The 17,401-nt window shown below is 39.0% G+C and overlaps 1 protein-coding gene across 1 annotated transcript; it reads left to right on the plus strand.

The window, feature by feature from the left end:
* The first annotated feature begins 4,017 nt into the window (after nucleotides 1-4,017).
* On the plus strand, nucleotides 4,018-5,298 carry LOC113324693. The gene is made up of 3 exons (XM_026572990.1): nucleotides 4,018-4,599; nucleotides 4,750-4,848; nucleotides 5,002-5,298. The coding sequence occupies exons 1-3, from the start codon at nucleotides 4,018-4,020 to the stop codon at nucleotides 5,296-5,298; spliced, it is 978 nt and encodes a 325-aa protein (XP_026428775.1).
* The last annotated feature ends 12,103 nt before the right edge of the window (nucleotides 5,299-17,401 follow it).

Below are 17,401 nucleotides of genomic sequence, written 5' to 3' on the forward strand. Positions count from 1 at the left end.
AGGGGTTTTGTTTTTGGTTTTTTTAAAAAAAATTGGGCTTTGGAAAAAAAATTTTTGAACTAAACCTAGCATAAATTATCACAACTCATAAAAGAAAATAAAAAACAATAATAATAATTAAAACAAACCCATAAAAGAAAAAAGAAAAATAAAAGAAAAATAAAAGAAAACAAAAAAAATAATTACAGTCCCAAATAAAAAAAAGAAAAAGAAAATAAAAATTATTACAATCCCAAATAAATAATTAAATTAATTATTACAAGCCCAAATTTGAATTTAAATGAGGCCCAAGTGGGTTAACTCATGGGTTAGGCTTACTTGTTTTTTGGAGGGAAGCCCAAAAATAGGCTTTTAGTCCCCTTTTAGTTGCACAGCCCAGTTGGGCTTTAGGATCGTCCTAGCAGCTCACGTCCAAGCCCAGCAGCAGCAGCGAAGCCCAAGAGCAGAGGTTGCAAGCCCAGAGAAATTGAGGTTACTGAGCCCAGCTCAGTTGGTTAAAGCCCAGCAACAAAGGTTGCACAAGCCCAGCAACAGAGGTTGCACAAGCCCAGCAGCAACAGAAATAGGCAGCCCAGTTGACAGCTTCAGTTGGCAGCCCAGTTGGCTTGGCAGCAGGCTTGGCAGCAACAACAGCAGCAGCAGCAGCTTGGCAGCAGCAACAGCAGCAGCAGCAGCTTGGCAGCAGCAACAGCAGCAGCAGCAGCTTGGCAGCAACTCATGCAACAGCAGACTTTGAAAACTTCAAAAATATGGCAGCCAGCTCCCCGGCAGCGGCGCCAAAAACTTGATGTGAAGATTAGAAGCACACAAAACACTTGCAAGTATACAAGGCCAAGATTTGTAATAAAAGGGTGAGTAGGGGTTTGTCCACAGGGAGAGGAGCATACAAGAAGTTTTCCTAGCTAAAGTGTGTAGTGATGATGCAAGGCAGGTAAATGGCATGAACCAAGGATGCAAGGTAAAGCAGCAAAGAAACAGCTAAGAAAAGAAAAACAGACAGAACCAAGGCTTGGAAGCCAAGGGCAGAGTGAGGATTGTGCACTGACTTCAGTGCACAGAAGCTACAAAGTGCAAGAAAATAAAAGGCAAGAAAATTAACTGAGTTGAAAGCACACAGGACTGAAAATGCAAATTACTGAGAAGGGATTGGTGGTTAAGCCAAGGCTTAGGATCCACCTTGTGTCCTAATCAAATGACATGTTTCTAGGTTGTGTTTGTTCCTAAGCATACATCTAGAAATGGAAGAATACCAAATTGGTCACTAGTCTGCCCCTAGCATTGGCTGTCTTTTAACAGTACAGCCAATCACAGGCTCTATGAGCATTGGTATCTCCCATTTGCTCAATCAAAACATAGCAACAGGAGAACTATCCTAGCTTCTAGTCACATGACAGTGCACAAGGCTTCAGCTGAGCCTTGGCCTGATGCTGTTTAGCTCATGCTACACATGGATAAAACAATCACATTCAACATATGTAATAATTCAAGCACAACTAGCAACATTTGAGATAACTAAAAACTTATGCAATGTTCAACTGTTAACTGACAAGCAACTAAAATTCAAATTCATTAAAATTTTGTGACAAATTCTCTACTGGCTAGTCCAGAGAGATATACAGTGTCTTTCACACACTCCACACAACACCAATTTATACCCAATTACCCATTTAGGGTTTTCCCCAATTTTCCCCCAAAATCAGTAGAACTAGGGTTTGGTGAAATTGATTTACCTACTGTTGATGAGATACTCGCTCCATCTCGTCGACCCACTCTTCTCCTGCTTCTTCTCGTTCCTCTCATGCTCCAATTGTTGCTTTAATCATCACTTATATCCCCAATTTCTCACCTAGGGTTTCAGTGAGCAGAGAGATGAGAAATTGGAGAAATTAGTGATGCTAAAGAGATGGTACGTGATGGTGATGATGGGCTTAGGTAGAGTAGAGTTGGGGAGAAAATAGTGGAGTGATTTGGGGTGAGGTGGTGGTGATGGAGACGGACATGGTGGTGGTACGGAGTATAGTGGTTCTGCAGAGGGGGGTGATGGAGGAGATGGGTTCGATGGAGAAAGGGGAAGAGTGCGTTTGTTTGAGGTCTAGGGTGTTCGGCACTTGGGTGTGAGGCGAGTGTATCGAGTTTGATGATCTGCGACGCTGAGCCGTGGGATAGGGAGATGAAAGATCAATCGGACGGTAAGATGAAGTGAAGCTTGTAGCGACCGCTGGATTATATAATACAACAAAATCAACGATGCCAGATGGAGTTAGGTGTTGTAGTGTTAGGCGGAGATATCAAACTTCGATGCACAGCAAGGGAGCGACCGTCAGATGCTTCTGAGAACTGATCTGACGGCTGAAGACGCAAGCGGGTATGGATTTGGGTTTTAGGCTTTTGGGTATAGAATATGGGTTTGAGAAATGAGTTTGGGCTTGGAAAACCTTGAGCCCACTTCTTCTTTAAGATCAACTTTCTTCTTCTTGAGCCCATTTCCAGCTTTTTGGACGTGCGCTCCATTCTTTGCGGCTTCCTTGCGTAATTTCTCCCGGCTTTTCACCACTTTTCTGCTCTTTTTTCTCCGCAACTCATCCAATCTTTATTTATTACCTAAAAAATACAAAATTAATTAATAAAAATATTTATTCTTGAAAACAATGAAAATACAGAATGTGGGATAAAATGTAGAATTAATGCACAAAAGATGAGTAAATGCCAACAAAAAGGGATAAAATATATACAATATTTGGCACTCATCATTAACTGGGTGTATAACATGTTTAATGGTATGTCTGTTGGGCTATGATTGTGACTTTTCGAGACCATACCAATCGTCTAGTTAGAATTCAGCGAGAGGACGTAGTTGAAATTCCCGTGTCTGTCGAAGAAATACCTGACTAGCCTGAGACAATGGGTGACGAGATAGTCCAACCCCGCAGTCTCAAAGATTACTTGTGCCCCACGAGGACAAGCCAACCCTCTTGCATTGTTCCACCAGAAACTGCTGGTCATTTTGAGTTAAAGGCGAGCACGATACACATGTTCCCTGTGTTTCGAGGGGTTGATGCTGAAAACCCTTACCATCACGTGATAGACTTTGAGGAGATCTGTGGGACGCTCAGATTCAATCAGCTGACAGAAGAGTCCCTGAAATTGCGTTTGTTTCCTTTCTCTTTGAAGGAAAAAGCCAAATCTTGGATATATGCTTTGCGGCCTCGTTCCATTAGAACTTGGGATGAACTTACGAAAGAATTTTTCAAAAAGTTATTCCCAAATCATAAAACATCCACCATTCATCAGGATATCAATAGTTTTGTTCAACTAGATGGTGAGACATTGTCCAAGTATTCAGAAAGGTTTAATGATTTGTTATTGCAATGTCCTCACCATGGTTCCAAACAGTGGAGACTATCAACAATTCTATATGAAGGGTTGGATTTAGACACTCAAACCATGGTTGAATCAATGTGCAACGGTGAATTCACAGATAAAAGTGCCGATGAGTCGTGGGCCTTCTTGCATGAAGTTGCCGAGAAAGCTCAGCAACGGGAGTCTGTTAGAGAACCTAGATAGTCGACCAACAAGGGTAGCGTTCATAGGATTGAGTCTGACTTTAAGGGTAATGCTAAAATTGCATCACTAGCTAGGAGAATTAAATCTTTAGAACTAGAGAAAAGTGTGAAATCTGCTGCAACTACTTCTTGCAACCAAGTTGAGGTTTCTATTTGTGCTGCATGTAATAGTTTTGATCATCTTGTTGATAACTGCCCACAATTGCATGCATTTCAAGAGTCCAGACCTGAACAAGCTAATATTTTATATCAAAATCATGAAAATAACCCCTATTCTCAGACATATAACCCAGGGTGGAGAAACCACAATAACTTTTCATGGTACAAGGGCCCTGTACAAGGGGGAAATCCAGGAAACACACAAGGATATTCACATCCTAGAAACCCCCAAGTACAATAGCACACACAGTACTCTGTAGAGAAAAGGCCTAGTTTTGATGAGGTTGTAAACCAAATGAATCAAAATATTTTACAATATCAGAAGTTGAATGACCAAAGGTTTGCTAGTCTAGAACTTAAATTGGGCCAAATCTGTGATGCTCTAAATGAGAGGGAAAGGGGTAAACTCCCTAGTCAACTTCAGCAAAATCCGAAAGGCACATTTAAGGCAAGTACATCTAATTGTAATGAGACTGCACATGCTGTCACCACTTTTCGTAGTGGTAAAATTGTTGATAACAATGTAGGTGTACCACAGACTAGTGAGTCTGAGTCAGACTCATCATTGCATACAACGCCACAGAAAACATCCATTGTAGAAAATGACTCTGAGAATGTTTGTAAATCTAAAAATTCTACTGATGATAATGTTTCTTTGCCAGCTAATGTTCCTGTTGCTCCATTTCCTCAAACGTTGGTGCAGCAGAAGAAAGTTACACATTACAATGAGATGTTAGAGATGTTCAAACGAGTTAACATCAACATCCCATTTCTTGAAGCCATAAAGCAGATCCCTGCTTATGCTAAGTTCTTGAAAGATCTGTGCATACAAAAGCGAAAGCTTAATGTGCATAAGTGTTCCTTTGTTGTTGAACATGTAAGTTCTATCATTTAAAATAAGACCCACCAAAGTTTAGAGACCCAAGTTGTCCCACCATCACATGCATGATAGGTTACCATACAATCAATAAGGTTACTGGACTTAGGGGCAAGTGTTAACCTACTGCCATATTCGGTATATGTGTAGTTGGGTCTTGGAGAGTTAAAACCAACACCTATAACTCTGCAATTGGCGGACAGATCTGTCAAAGTGCCACGTGGTGTGGTAGAAGATGTTCTAATAAAGGTTGATAAGTTCTAATTTCCTGTGGACTTCATTGTATTAGATACTCGGCATGTGCAGAACCCAGATTGTCACATTCCTGTCATTTTAGGACGTCCTTTCTTGGCGACGTCCAATGCAATTATTAATTGTCGTAATTGAGTGTTGAAATTGTAGTTTGGTAACATGACTGTGGAGTTGAATGTTTTTAATGCTAGCCAACAACATTTAGATCTTGATGATGATAATGATGTGCATGAAATCAACATGATTGAAAGTTTGATTCTAGATTCGTTGTCTAATAGCATGTCTGTTGACCCTTTGCATGCTTGTTTGAATAATTTTAACTTGGATCTGTTTGATGATGAATACATAAGTGAAGTGAATTATTTGCTTGAATCTTCACCTCTCATGGACACCACCAAATGGAAATATAGAGTGGATCCACTTCCACTCTGTGAATCCACTCTCTGAATCCAAGTTTGTCCCATCTCTTGTTGAGCCACCAAAGCTTGAACTGAAACCATTGCGCGATACTCTTAAATATGCATTTTTGGGATCTTCTGATACTTTGCCTGTAATCATTTTATATGCCTTATATATAGAACAAGAGAGTAAGCTTTTATAAGTACTTAAGGAGTATAAGGAAGCATTAGGATGGACAACCTCAGATATTAAAGGCATAAGTCCCACTGTGTGCATGCATCATATAAATCTTGAAGAAAATGCTAAACCATCTAGGGAAACGCATAGGAGACTCTATCCTAACATGAAAGAGGTTGTTAAGGGTGAGATTCTAAAACTACTTGATGCAGGTATCATATACCCGATATCAGATAGAGAATGGGTTAGTCCCATTCAGGTTGTGCCGAAAAAATAAGGTGTTAATGTAGTTCAAAATGATAAAGACGAGTTAGTTCCTACTCAAGTAACCACAGGGTGGCGAGTTTTCATTAACTATAGGAAGTTGAACACAGTAACAATGAAAGACCACTTCCCTTTTCCATTCATAGACCAAATGCTAGAACGGTTGTCTAGGCATAACTACTATTGTTTCTTAGACGGATTTTCTGGTTACAACCAGATTCATATTGCACCTGAAGATCAGGAAAAGACTACATTTACATGTCCATTTGGAACATTTTCTTACCGTCATATGCCATTTGGGTTATGTAATGCACCCGCTACATTTCAACGTTGTATGATGAACATTTTCTATGACATGATAGATAACTTCCTTGAGATCTTTATGGATGATTTATCTGTGTTTGGATCTTCTTTTGATGAATGTTTGAACCGTCTCACCCATGTTCTGATTAGATGTAAAGAGAAAAATTTGGTTTTGAATTGGGAAAAGTGTCATTTTATGGTGAACTCAGGCATAGTTCTAGAACACATCATCTCTGAAAAAGGCATAGAAGTATATAAAGCTAAAGTTTACCTCATTCAACACTTGCCGTAACCTCGCTCTGTGAGGGAGGTTTGATCATTTTTAGGCCATGCTGGTTTCTACCGTAGATTCATTAAGGATTTCAGTAAGATCTCAAGGCCACTGTGTAATCTACTTGGTAAAGATGTTGCATTTGTGTTTGATGATGCTTGTGTGCGTGCATGGGGAGAACTCAAAACTCTTCTAATTCCAGTCCCTATAGTCCGACCACCTGACTGGAAATTTCCATTTGAAATCATGTGTGACACGTCTGATTTTGCTGTTGGTGCTGTTTTAGGACAGCGCGTCGATAGACTTCCATATGTGATATACTATGCTAGCAAGACTCTTAATGATGCTCAACTTAATTATACAACTACTGATAAAGAGTTTCTTGCTGTTGTTTTTGCATTGGACAAGTTCAGGTTATACTTAATAGGGTCTAAGGTCATCATACACACTGATCATGCTGCCCTGAAATTCCTTATTTCTAAGAAAGATGCTAAAGCTCGTCTCATCCGATGGATATTGTTATTGCATGAATTCGATCTCGAAATTCGAGATAAGAAAGGTTCTGAGAATGTGGTTGCTGATCACTTGTCTAGATTAAATGTTGAGTCTTTTGATGAGTCCATGCAGATTAGAGAGTCTTTCCTGATGAACAATTAATGCTTGTGTCTGAGTATCCTTGGTTTGCTGACATTGTGAACTATCTTTCCACGAGAATAAATCCTTCGCATTGGTCTATAAAAGACCGTTCTAAGTTCTTGGATGAAGTTAAATACTTCTATTAGGATGACCCGTACCTGTTTAAGTACTGCCTGGACCAAATCATTAGGATATGTGTCCCCAACAGTGAACAAAAAGATGTGATATCTTTTTGTCACGACCAAGCATGTGGTGGCCATTTCAGTGCCAAGAAAACTGCTGCAAAATTCTTGCAGAGTGGGTTTTATTTTCCATCGTTATTCAAAGAATACCATGCTTATTTTATTGCTTGTGAACGTTGTCAGATACTAGGAAGTATTTCCAAGAGAAACATGCTGCCATTGCACCCTATTTTGATTGTTGAACTGTTTGATGTTTGGGGAAGTGATTTCATGGGTCTGTTTCCCAATTATGAAGGTAAGCTATACATCCTTGTTGATGTTGATTATGTTTCTAAGTGGGTAGAAGCAGTTGCGACCAAAACAAATGACCATAGGGTGGTTCTGGCCTTCTTAAAAGAAAACATATTTTCTCGTTTTGGCACACCTAGAGCTATAGTTAGTGATGGTGGTTCACACTTTTGCAATAGGTCTTTTGAGTCATTAGTTCGCAAGCATGGCATAACTCATAAAGTCGCAACCCCATACCATCCACAGACCAGCATCCAAGTAGAGGTTTCTAATAGGGAAATTAAGCACATTCTAGAAAAGACTGTTAACCCGTCAAGGAAATATTGGTCATTACAATTGAATGATGCTTTATTGGACTATAAAACATCATATAAAACCCCTATTAGCATGTCTCTGTACATACTTGTATATGGCAAACCTTATCATTTACCTGTGGAACTAGAACATCGAGCATGTTGGGCAGTTAAGAAACTTAAATTTTCTCTTGATAAGGCATGTACTCAACGGAAATTCCAACTCAACGAGTTGGAAGAACTGAGGAATGATTCTTATGACAGTGCAAAGATGTACAAAGATAGAATGAAGGTGTTCCATGACAAGCGCATTTTGCGCAAGTCATTCACGCCTGGCCAGAAAGTGTTATTGTACAACTCACGTTTGCATCTTTTTCCAGGTAAATTGCGTTCTAAATGCACATGCCCGTTCATGGTGCGAACAATATTCCCCTCATAGAGTTGTAGAAATCGAAGACGTAGCAACTAAGAACGTCTTCAAGGTCAATGGGCAGAGACTGAATCCGTTCCTTGAACCAATTCCATCTGAAATTGAAACAACTGATCTTGCAGATCCCATCTATGTGGACTGAAATGGTTCACCCCTTGTACATACCACAGGTTTAGAATTCCAATTATCTCTCATTGCTTTCTTTTGGTTTCAGTTTGCTAGATTAGCTCTTGCTGTATTTAATATTTTTTCTAGTGATATCCACCTTGCTGCTCAACTATCTGGTTTGGCAACACTTTTTGGATCTAGCACTCTCTAAACTTTCTTTATCTTCATGAACTTCATGGCATGTTTTGTGAATCCTTAGAAACATTGAGGACAGTGTTTAACATAGGTATGGGGGTACAAGTAGATATCACATGAATTTCGTAGCGATTTGATATGTTTGAATATTATGAATAGATAACATCTTTAAAAAAATGAATGAAAAATGGAGCTCATTTACCTTGATCTGTGATACATGTGCATGTATGATATCTAGGATTCTTAGTCTAAATGATGAGGCACCCCTGATTCTAGCACAACTCACATGTGATTTAGAAATTTGCACATGCACGATCAACCAAGCGTGTATAGCGTCAGTGTTTCATAGGTTAAGTAGGCTGCCAATCATCTAGAATACTGAATGAGACTTGACTAGCTTGTTCTTTGGTTGGCTGGGATAGAAGTTGGAGGATACGTTAAAAAAAACAACCATTGAATTTGACTGAGTGCATCGAAAAAGGTTGCCTCTTGCTAAAAATGTCATGTAATGTATTTTTGAGTTTTTATTCATTCTGTGTTTGTATCTCTTGTTATTGCAAAGTCAGATGAAAATTCAGCTGAAAAGTCAGTTATCAGAAAGAAAAGAAAATCCCAAAAAAAAAAATGAAAAATGAAAAATTAAAAGAAAAAGAAAGAAAAAAGAAGTACTCGGTGTTTATTATGTTCTATTTCAGTAAAAATGTTAAAGTATCTCTCTTGCCTCAAAATGAGAGGAGTCAATGTAAATATGCAGTCAATCTTCTTTGTTGATTTTGTGTTGTAAATGGTCTTGTAATATGAAAGGAGGGTGTAGCCATCGATGTACAACGTGGGTAAGCTGAAATATCACCAACTCTTAGGTGAACATTCACAATCATTCTCTATGCATGTCCCAGGGAGATACACTTTACACTCTCATCACATGTCCTTAGTCGTTTCAGTGCTAGAATTGTTCTTTTGAAAGCTAGATTGACATATCCATTTGATGTGAGCTAAAAAACTGAATGCAGTATCACTTTCATGGAATCTGAGCTTGTATTTTGTCCTAGAACTTTATGGGTATACTTTGACCAGCGCCAGTGGCGTAGGTAGGAATTTTCTTTTGTTTTTGTGTTTTACTCGAGGACGAGCAAAAGGCAGGTTTGGGGGTATTTGATGAGCACCTAATATTTCATACATTATTATCTTTTTGTAGGTGTTTATGGTATTTTGTTATACTAATTGCTTGTTTTCATGCCAAATTATGTAATTTGTAGTTCTTGTTTGTTGCAAGTAAATTGTGTAGCAATTGTCCTGACTTTTGTTTGTAATTCTAGGGGAATGGAAAGAATGGTCTAAACACGTGCTTTGAAGGAAGTGGAGCTACAATGACCTTTCAAGTTAGTTACCAAATCGATGTTAGGCAGACACGTATAGTGGAGAACCCAGCCAGGGTGCCAGCAGACTTGTGAAGCTAATGGATTTACTAATGGATGTGAATCTCAAGAAGAAGAATAATTTGATCATGAAATTAAGTAACGGGCCGAAATTCAAGTAATACCCATGCTGGGAGTTAAGGGAAGAAAGCCAGGTCCAAGTTCCATTCTCATATACCAAAAATAGGTATTCATGAACAACACTCTAACATACCCAAAATCCCTCTTTCTTTTTGCTATAATCAGAAACATCCCCCATTCCCTCCTTCACCCCTGAAAACACCCCATCAAATGTCAAAACCTAACTCTACCAATCTCATCGACAACCAAATCCCTGTCAATTTCAGTATTCATCACCCTTACCTCTATATCTTTCCCCTGTCAGACTAGTTGCTTACCCTTTCTATCCTCATCAATTTCAGTCAAACCCCTAGGCTATGAAGTACAAAATTAGGTAGGCTAAAGTGACTGAATGGAAAGCTAGACGTCTGAATTTGGTTCTCCTTGCGAACTCCAACAACTACAGCATAAAATTGGCAGCAATAAGGTGTATGTGGTGGATATAAGCTTCTGGCGTGGTCAAATTAGGGGTGAATCTGACATCTCTGCAACTCCTACAACTCCAGTCAATTGGTGAAGATAAGTGCAGTGGGTACACGTGAATGAAAAGTGTTGAGTGGTGAGTTTCGAGAAACCAAATCCCTAAATTTTATATTGTGTATCTGTTGGTTGTGTGGGATTAGAATTTGGGGGATAAATTTTTGTATAAATAGGGGTTCTCTTGTGGTGAAAAGGGGGAGGAAGGAAGTGAAGGTTTATTTTGAAATACTCTTAAGTAATTTCATGTGTTTTAAGTGATCTTGAGAAACCAGTTTGAAGAATAGAGTTCAATTTCATCAATGGTTTTATCTCTTTTTGAATTTTATTTGTCTCTTGTTCTCAATATGTTCTAAATTCTTAAATAGGGCATAGATGAAGCCCTTAACTTACTACTAGATGATTCATGTTTTCGTTATTGTTCTTGTTGTGATTTACTGAGTTAAGAGATGTTAACCTTTAAGCTGCAATGTACTACTTTCACCTAGTATATCATGTATCCTAGGTTGTTAGAACACCTGTATATTGTCGCATCAACTTATGTTTAATTGATATCTTTAATCTTTGATTAGTTGTGTTGTAAACTATCCATCTGTGAAACCCCTTTGGAAAGGCGAAAGACTCGTATCTTCACCGCTGATCTGTTATAAAGGAAAAGAATAATTTATGTTGCTGAATTTCTAGTAGAGGTTAAGTGGTGGACTCAAGTTCCCTAGTGCCTCTTAGTTGACTGTTTTCAACTCTCCTTGCATCCATATTTCTATTTCACTTTTCTACTTTGATTCTTGCCAACATCTTGTAGTTCTGACACTCAAACCCCTGTTGTTATTTCTTATTTGAATCAGTATTAGTTAGGCTTTAGATTCAATTTCGCACTGCTCTAGTCTCTATGGATTCGACCCACATTTGCCTTATTTACATTGTTGATACTGTGCACTTGTGGTTTAGTATAATTGTAGGTATCTCTAGAAATCCTACCAAAAGCTCAAGAGAATGAGCTTTCTGATTACTGAGTCTAGGACCTCTAGATATTGGTTCAAGAGGATTTTCCGAGATGGGTTTACAAACTCTAGACTTAGATTCACCAGAGTTGTTCTTATAAACATAGGTCATGCTTTCATCAGCAACATAAGACTTTATACCACTAGAATGCACAAAAGTCCTGTAATGATTCCTAGGAAGGAGATCATTTTTATAAGATGTTTGGTGTTTTGTGAGCATGAGATTCACTGCAGTAGGCGACTGACTATGTACCCCATTGACAGTGGAAAGAAGCAAATTACAAAGTTTAGAAATTTGTTTCTTCCTGGCAAAACAATGGATAACATAGTGATTCCCTTTTCCACAGAAAGTGTAGGTTCATGGAGAAGAGGCAACATACGACATTTGTTTTAACTTTACATCCCTGGGAGAATATTGTAAGTTATATAAACTTTTATCGACACAATCTTCTTTTGGAGGATATTTCTTCATGTACTGTATGTCAAGAGGAATAGTTGGAACAGAAGAATTTTTCCTTAAGACAGAGTTTTCCTTTTTCAAGGTTATACACTATTCATGGGCTAGTGAAAGTGATGCATCTAGCTTCTCTTTTTCAACACGAAGTCCGTCAAGATCAGATGAATGCGTCTTGATCAAACGTTTTTCTCTAATTGAGCCTTCTTTGATAACCTTTTCAATATCACAAATCTTTTCACGCTGTAGATTATTCTCTTGAAGAAGTTTCTCAATATCCTTAGAGAAGGACTCAATAATGTTATAGAGTACACGTTCTCGGTCAATAAACTTTTCAAATTCATCGATGAGTTGATAATGATTCTGAAGATCAACAAACTCAGTAGAGTTTTTTGCGATTCTGATGAGCTCCATTTAAGCTTTCTCCATTGTGTCCAATGTCTCATTGGAGGAAGAGTGATCTACACAAGATGAGACAATTTTCCTACCTCGAGATTCGGAAGAATCAACTAAGGAATAATCCTTTGAGGTATTCTCGAGACAACTGACATAGTTGAAAGCTTTAGGGGGGATCCTGGTATGCATAAGAAATTCTGTCCCGAGACTCAGATTTCTACAAACACATACTTGTAAGGTCTTGAACATGTTTGCCTGGTCTGATACCAATTGAAAAAGCGGGGGTCTAACAACACCACCCAATATTTCGCTTAGCAATTTGTATGGACTAGATCCGAAATACTTTCTAGAGAATCAACTAGACAGTCAGACTCAATCTAGGTAAAAGTATCTCAAGGAGTTAATAACCATCTCTTGTTTTGATTTACTCGAGCCAATAGAAATCAACGAGTCTTTCATCAAACATAAAGAATAACTTGGATGGTACCAAAGACCAATATCCAAGGATAAATCAATGATAATCAACAACCAAAGGTTGGATTACTCTAATTGATGATGTAACGCACAACCTGTATTATTTTAATTATAAAGATAAAACAATATAATGCAGAAACTGAAAGAACACAGACACCAGAAATTTTGTTAACGAGGAAACCGCAAATGCAGAAAAACCCTGGGACCTTGTCCAGATTGAACACACACTGTATTAAGCCTCTACAGACACTAGCCTACTAAAAGATAACTTCGTACTGGATTGTAGTTGAACCCCAATCAGTCTCCCACTGATCCAAGGTACAGTTGTACTCCCTACGCCTCTGATCCCAGCAGGATACTACGCACTTGATTCCCTTAGTTTATCCCACCCACAACTAAGAGTTGGTAAGACCCAAAATCGCAGGCTTTGACAATAAACAAATCTGACTCACACATACAAGTCTATCAAAGGATCAATCTGTCTCCAACAGAAAAACCCTAAAGTTTTTGTTCCGTCTTTTGATAATAATCAAGGTGAACATGAACCAATTGATAATCCGGTCTTATATTCCAGGATAAAACCTTAGATAAATCAATCACCTCACAACAATCTTAATCGTATGGTAGCGAAACAAGATGTTGCGGAATCACAAACAATGAGACGAAGATGTTTGTGACTACTTTTTATATCTTGCATATCAGAGATATTAATCTCAAGCCAATCAATCTGATTGTACTCGTACGATAGAAGATGCATGATCAGATCACACAACTACGATAAAAGTAGTATCGTTTTGGATTCACAATCCCAGTGAAGTCTTTAAGTGGTTAACCTGGTTTTAGAAGAATAAAACCAAAGGTTAAAGGAGAAATGACTCTAGCATGCAAACTAGTATCACATGTGAAGTGTGGGGATTAGTTTTGCACAATACTAGATGTCTCATTTATATAGTCTTTCAAATCAGGGTTTCTCCTTGGTCACAAAGCAAACAATATCCACCGTTAGATGAAAACCTGATTTATATTCAAGCTAATATTTCTCAACCGTTAGATCGAAAACTTATCTTGTTATACACAAATGAAATGCACGCTTCTAGGTTTGTTAACCGTACCCAAACGTGTACATTGTTGGTTCAACAATAGTTAACCAAAAGGTTAGCCATATGAGCATGTCATACCAACCATATTCTTCTTCACCATAACTAGTTCAAATGACTCAATTGAACTAGTTAGAGAGTTGTTCAATTGCAAGGAAATCTTATGTACTACACAAGACACAATTGAAGCAAAGATGATTTGATTCACTCGAATCGGTTCATGAACTTTATACCCACGGTTTGAAAATTGCATTCTTTAGTATTTATAAGTTTAAGTTCAAAATCATCTTCAGATATATAACCTTCTTAAATTCGCATACTAGGTTCGCGGACTTAAGCAACCGGGCAGAGTTTCCAAACTCCAGCACAAAATCTCGGCAAAGACTTTCCGCCGGTTCACGGACTGGTACTCACTCAACAATTTTGTCAACTCCAGCAGAATTCCTCGGGATGAGAAGTTCGGTAGTTCACGGACAGAATTCGCGGACTTGGAAACAAGCCATTCTTCCGATTTCTCTTGATCAAAAAAGTTCGCAAACTTTGGTTCAAGGGATAGGAATTATGCACATATGTGTTTCCACAACAATACCTATGTCCATCACTGGTTATGTAATCTAAACTCTCATTCCAACCATTGAAATATTCTTAGAGGACGTTATACAGTTGTTACACCATTTCTCGTCAAAGAAATTTTCAAATTGATTGAAACATATCATGACTTTCGTCACTAGGTAAAGATAAACATGGTCGAAACGAAACGCTTACCAACACATATTTCGAGATATAGATAGGCGAGGTATACTCGGATCGAAATACCAAATGTGTATAATCTAAGTCTATATATATAGCATATGACTTTTTGTCTCAAGAAGTAGGAGATAGAGTAGATAGACTTTTGAGTGACAGATAAGTTCAAGTCTTCATATACCTTTTTGTCGAGAAGTTCCACCGGTTCCTTGAGTAGTTCTTCTTCTTGTATGATAAATCGCCATGAAGTCCTTCAGCTCAAATACACTTTCTATCCTAGTCCGAGACTTAGCTATTGTAGACTAGGAATCAAGAATTATAGTTTTGATCACTAACATTGACAAACATGCTTGAGATAACAACGCATGCGAGTTCGACCGAGCAATGCTCTAACAACTCCAAAATCATTTTTCGCTCAAAAAGTGTTTAATGGAACTTACTTGTTCTTCGAGATTCCATTTGAATAAAATTGGATCCTCCCGGGTGATCACTTTGAGGAATTGCACGCGTTTAACCTTCAGAGAAAGTAAGTAATTTTTCTGAGTTAATTTTCTTCTGGACGATGCGCTTCAGGGCGTTACATTCACTGGTAGGATGATGAATGAATCTGTGATAATGGGAATATCTCGGATCCCTCATTTCTTGATCAGTTGGTTGTCACCACATATGAGGAAATTGAACTTCTCCGTCTCGCGTCCATATTTCTAGTAATTCCAAGAATTTCCTTATCGAGAATGGGAAATGCGGGTACCTTGAGTCTGTTTTTTCTTGCGTTAGAGCATGTTGTAGTGATATTTCTCGTGGGCTTTGATATGAAGCTCGTTTTGAGGATGGGGCTGGGAAGCAAGCGTGTGTCAGCATATACACAACTCGTTATCTGGGCGGCTTTGCCAAAACACAGCTGCTCTTGAGGGCCTCACATTGGTGGTAGTATCAATATCGAGCGACTGAGCTGAGCATTCCCAGCCCCTGAACTCATGTGACCCTTGGCTAATTTCTTCTTCTTCGGGCAGTTCTTCATTTGGATGAAAAGTTGCTGCAGATTGGACGACTTTCTGAACTTCGGCAAGGTTTTGAGATACAAATCTTCCAGCAAGGTTTCATAAGCCGAAGACTCCTTTCCCTTATCCGTCAAATGCTGCGGCATTCCTGACAAGTCCTTTCCTCTATGGAATTTCTTTGGGCCTCCCTCGTTAGCCAGATCATGATGCTCGTCTCTTCTTTGCCCCTGGTGTAGCCACACGCTCTTTTTGTATCTTCACCGTTAAAGACACAGACTTCGGATAACGATTCAACATTTTTTATGTCGTCTTCGACATTTGTGGTACTCTCCGGGTAAATGCTTGCCGAATTTTCCTGTAATCGAACTTCTACATCGTTTAAAAGACGAAATGTCTCGCTCTGCCTTCTAGCAATACCAGCTTGGTTTGCCAGGACATCTTCTAGCATCCTGGCCACAATTTCCAGGAGGTTTGGGTTATTTATGTCTTTCGGAGAATTTGGCTGGCGAGATTACATTTGTGGATGAAAATTGGGATCGGTAATTAGAATGAAATAGGGTTAAATGACTGAGTTTTGGATTTAAGATCTACCCGCTCTGAATTGAGAAAAATTGAAATGAAGATCGAAATTAATTTCGCAACCGAGAGATTAATCTCCCACTGTGGTCGCCAATTGTTTATGGGTGAAAAACATTTCTGTTTGTTTTCGTAAATTTGGTTGTGTGTGGATGAGAAATGAATCTAAACCCTAAACAAATGCACTGGACAGGAGTGCTTTAGATTCGAGAGATCAATCTGTACAATTCTGGCCTAAAACAAGAAATGGTTGTTCCAGACTTGCTTCGGTGACAAAGTGAAGGAAATGGGGTTGATCTTAGGGAGGGAAGTGAAGAAGGTGTTGAGATTATGAAGGTGTTGGCTGTTTATGACTTGTATCAGAATTTTGAACTGGCTTGCACAATGTAAGCTATCGGTTCTGGGTGTTTTTTAGATACTGTGTTCACAACCACTTGGTTCTCCCTTGTCGAAATAGGTTGAAAACCTATTTATACAAGTCATTCGAGCGCACCCCTCATATCGTAGGAAGTGTAGAAGGTTAAATGATGGAGCAATGGGGTTGTGTAGGATGTGGTGATCATTACGTGGTCACTCCTTTACCCACTTACCTCATCATCGTTAACCGTTCATATTTTCCTGACACGTTCTCGTAATGGGCGTGTTGCACGCCGCACGCTGTAAACCGCCAGACCAATACCCCAGTTTATGACATGTTTGATGTCTCGAGTAAGTGGGCCAAGTCGTTGGACTTGCCGCAATGAATAACATATGGTGCTACTGGGTGAAACAACTAAGTTGTTTATAAGATGACATATAATATCGTAGGTGTTCGATGCATGTGAAGCATCGCTTTTAAACACGTAGCTCGAGACAATCAGCATGCATGAACATCGTTGTCTTAGAGCTTATTAAATAAGTCGCGGATTAAGCGTCTTAAAATGGAAGCATGCCAGACCACCTTTGGGTGATCGTTTAAAGGCCGCCTGGATGAGCCACCACTTGCTCGATTGCTTCCTATGACAGAGTGGTGACCGGTGATCGTCGAGGTACCTCGCTGATCGCCTAATATTTAATCTTAGTTGTCCGACCAAGCTGGTGAAGTTGGACGGACGAGATGGTTTGCGGCACACGTTTTCCGCCGTTGATAAATTTAGGTATTAGGGACGTGCGAACATCCCTTCTTTGGCCGATCGAATCCAAGCACTGGGTACTAATTTGAACGGAACGATCGGGCATGCGTGTAGAAGAGCTGCCGGTGTGCATG

This window comes from Papaver somniferum, chromosome 11 (assembly GCF_003573695.1).
Source record: "Papaver somniferum cultivar HN1 chromosome 11, ASM357369v1, whole genome shotgun sequence".
In the NCBI taxonomy this organism is placed as follows: Eukaryota; Viridiplantae; Streptophyta; class Magnoliopsida; order Ranunculales; family Papaveraceae; genus Papaver; species Papaver somniferum.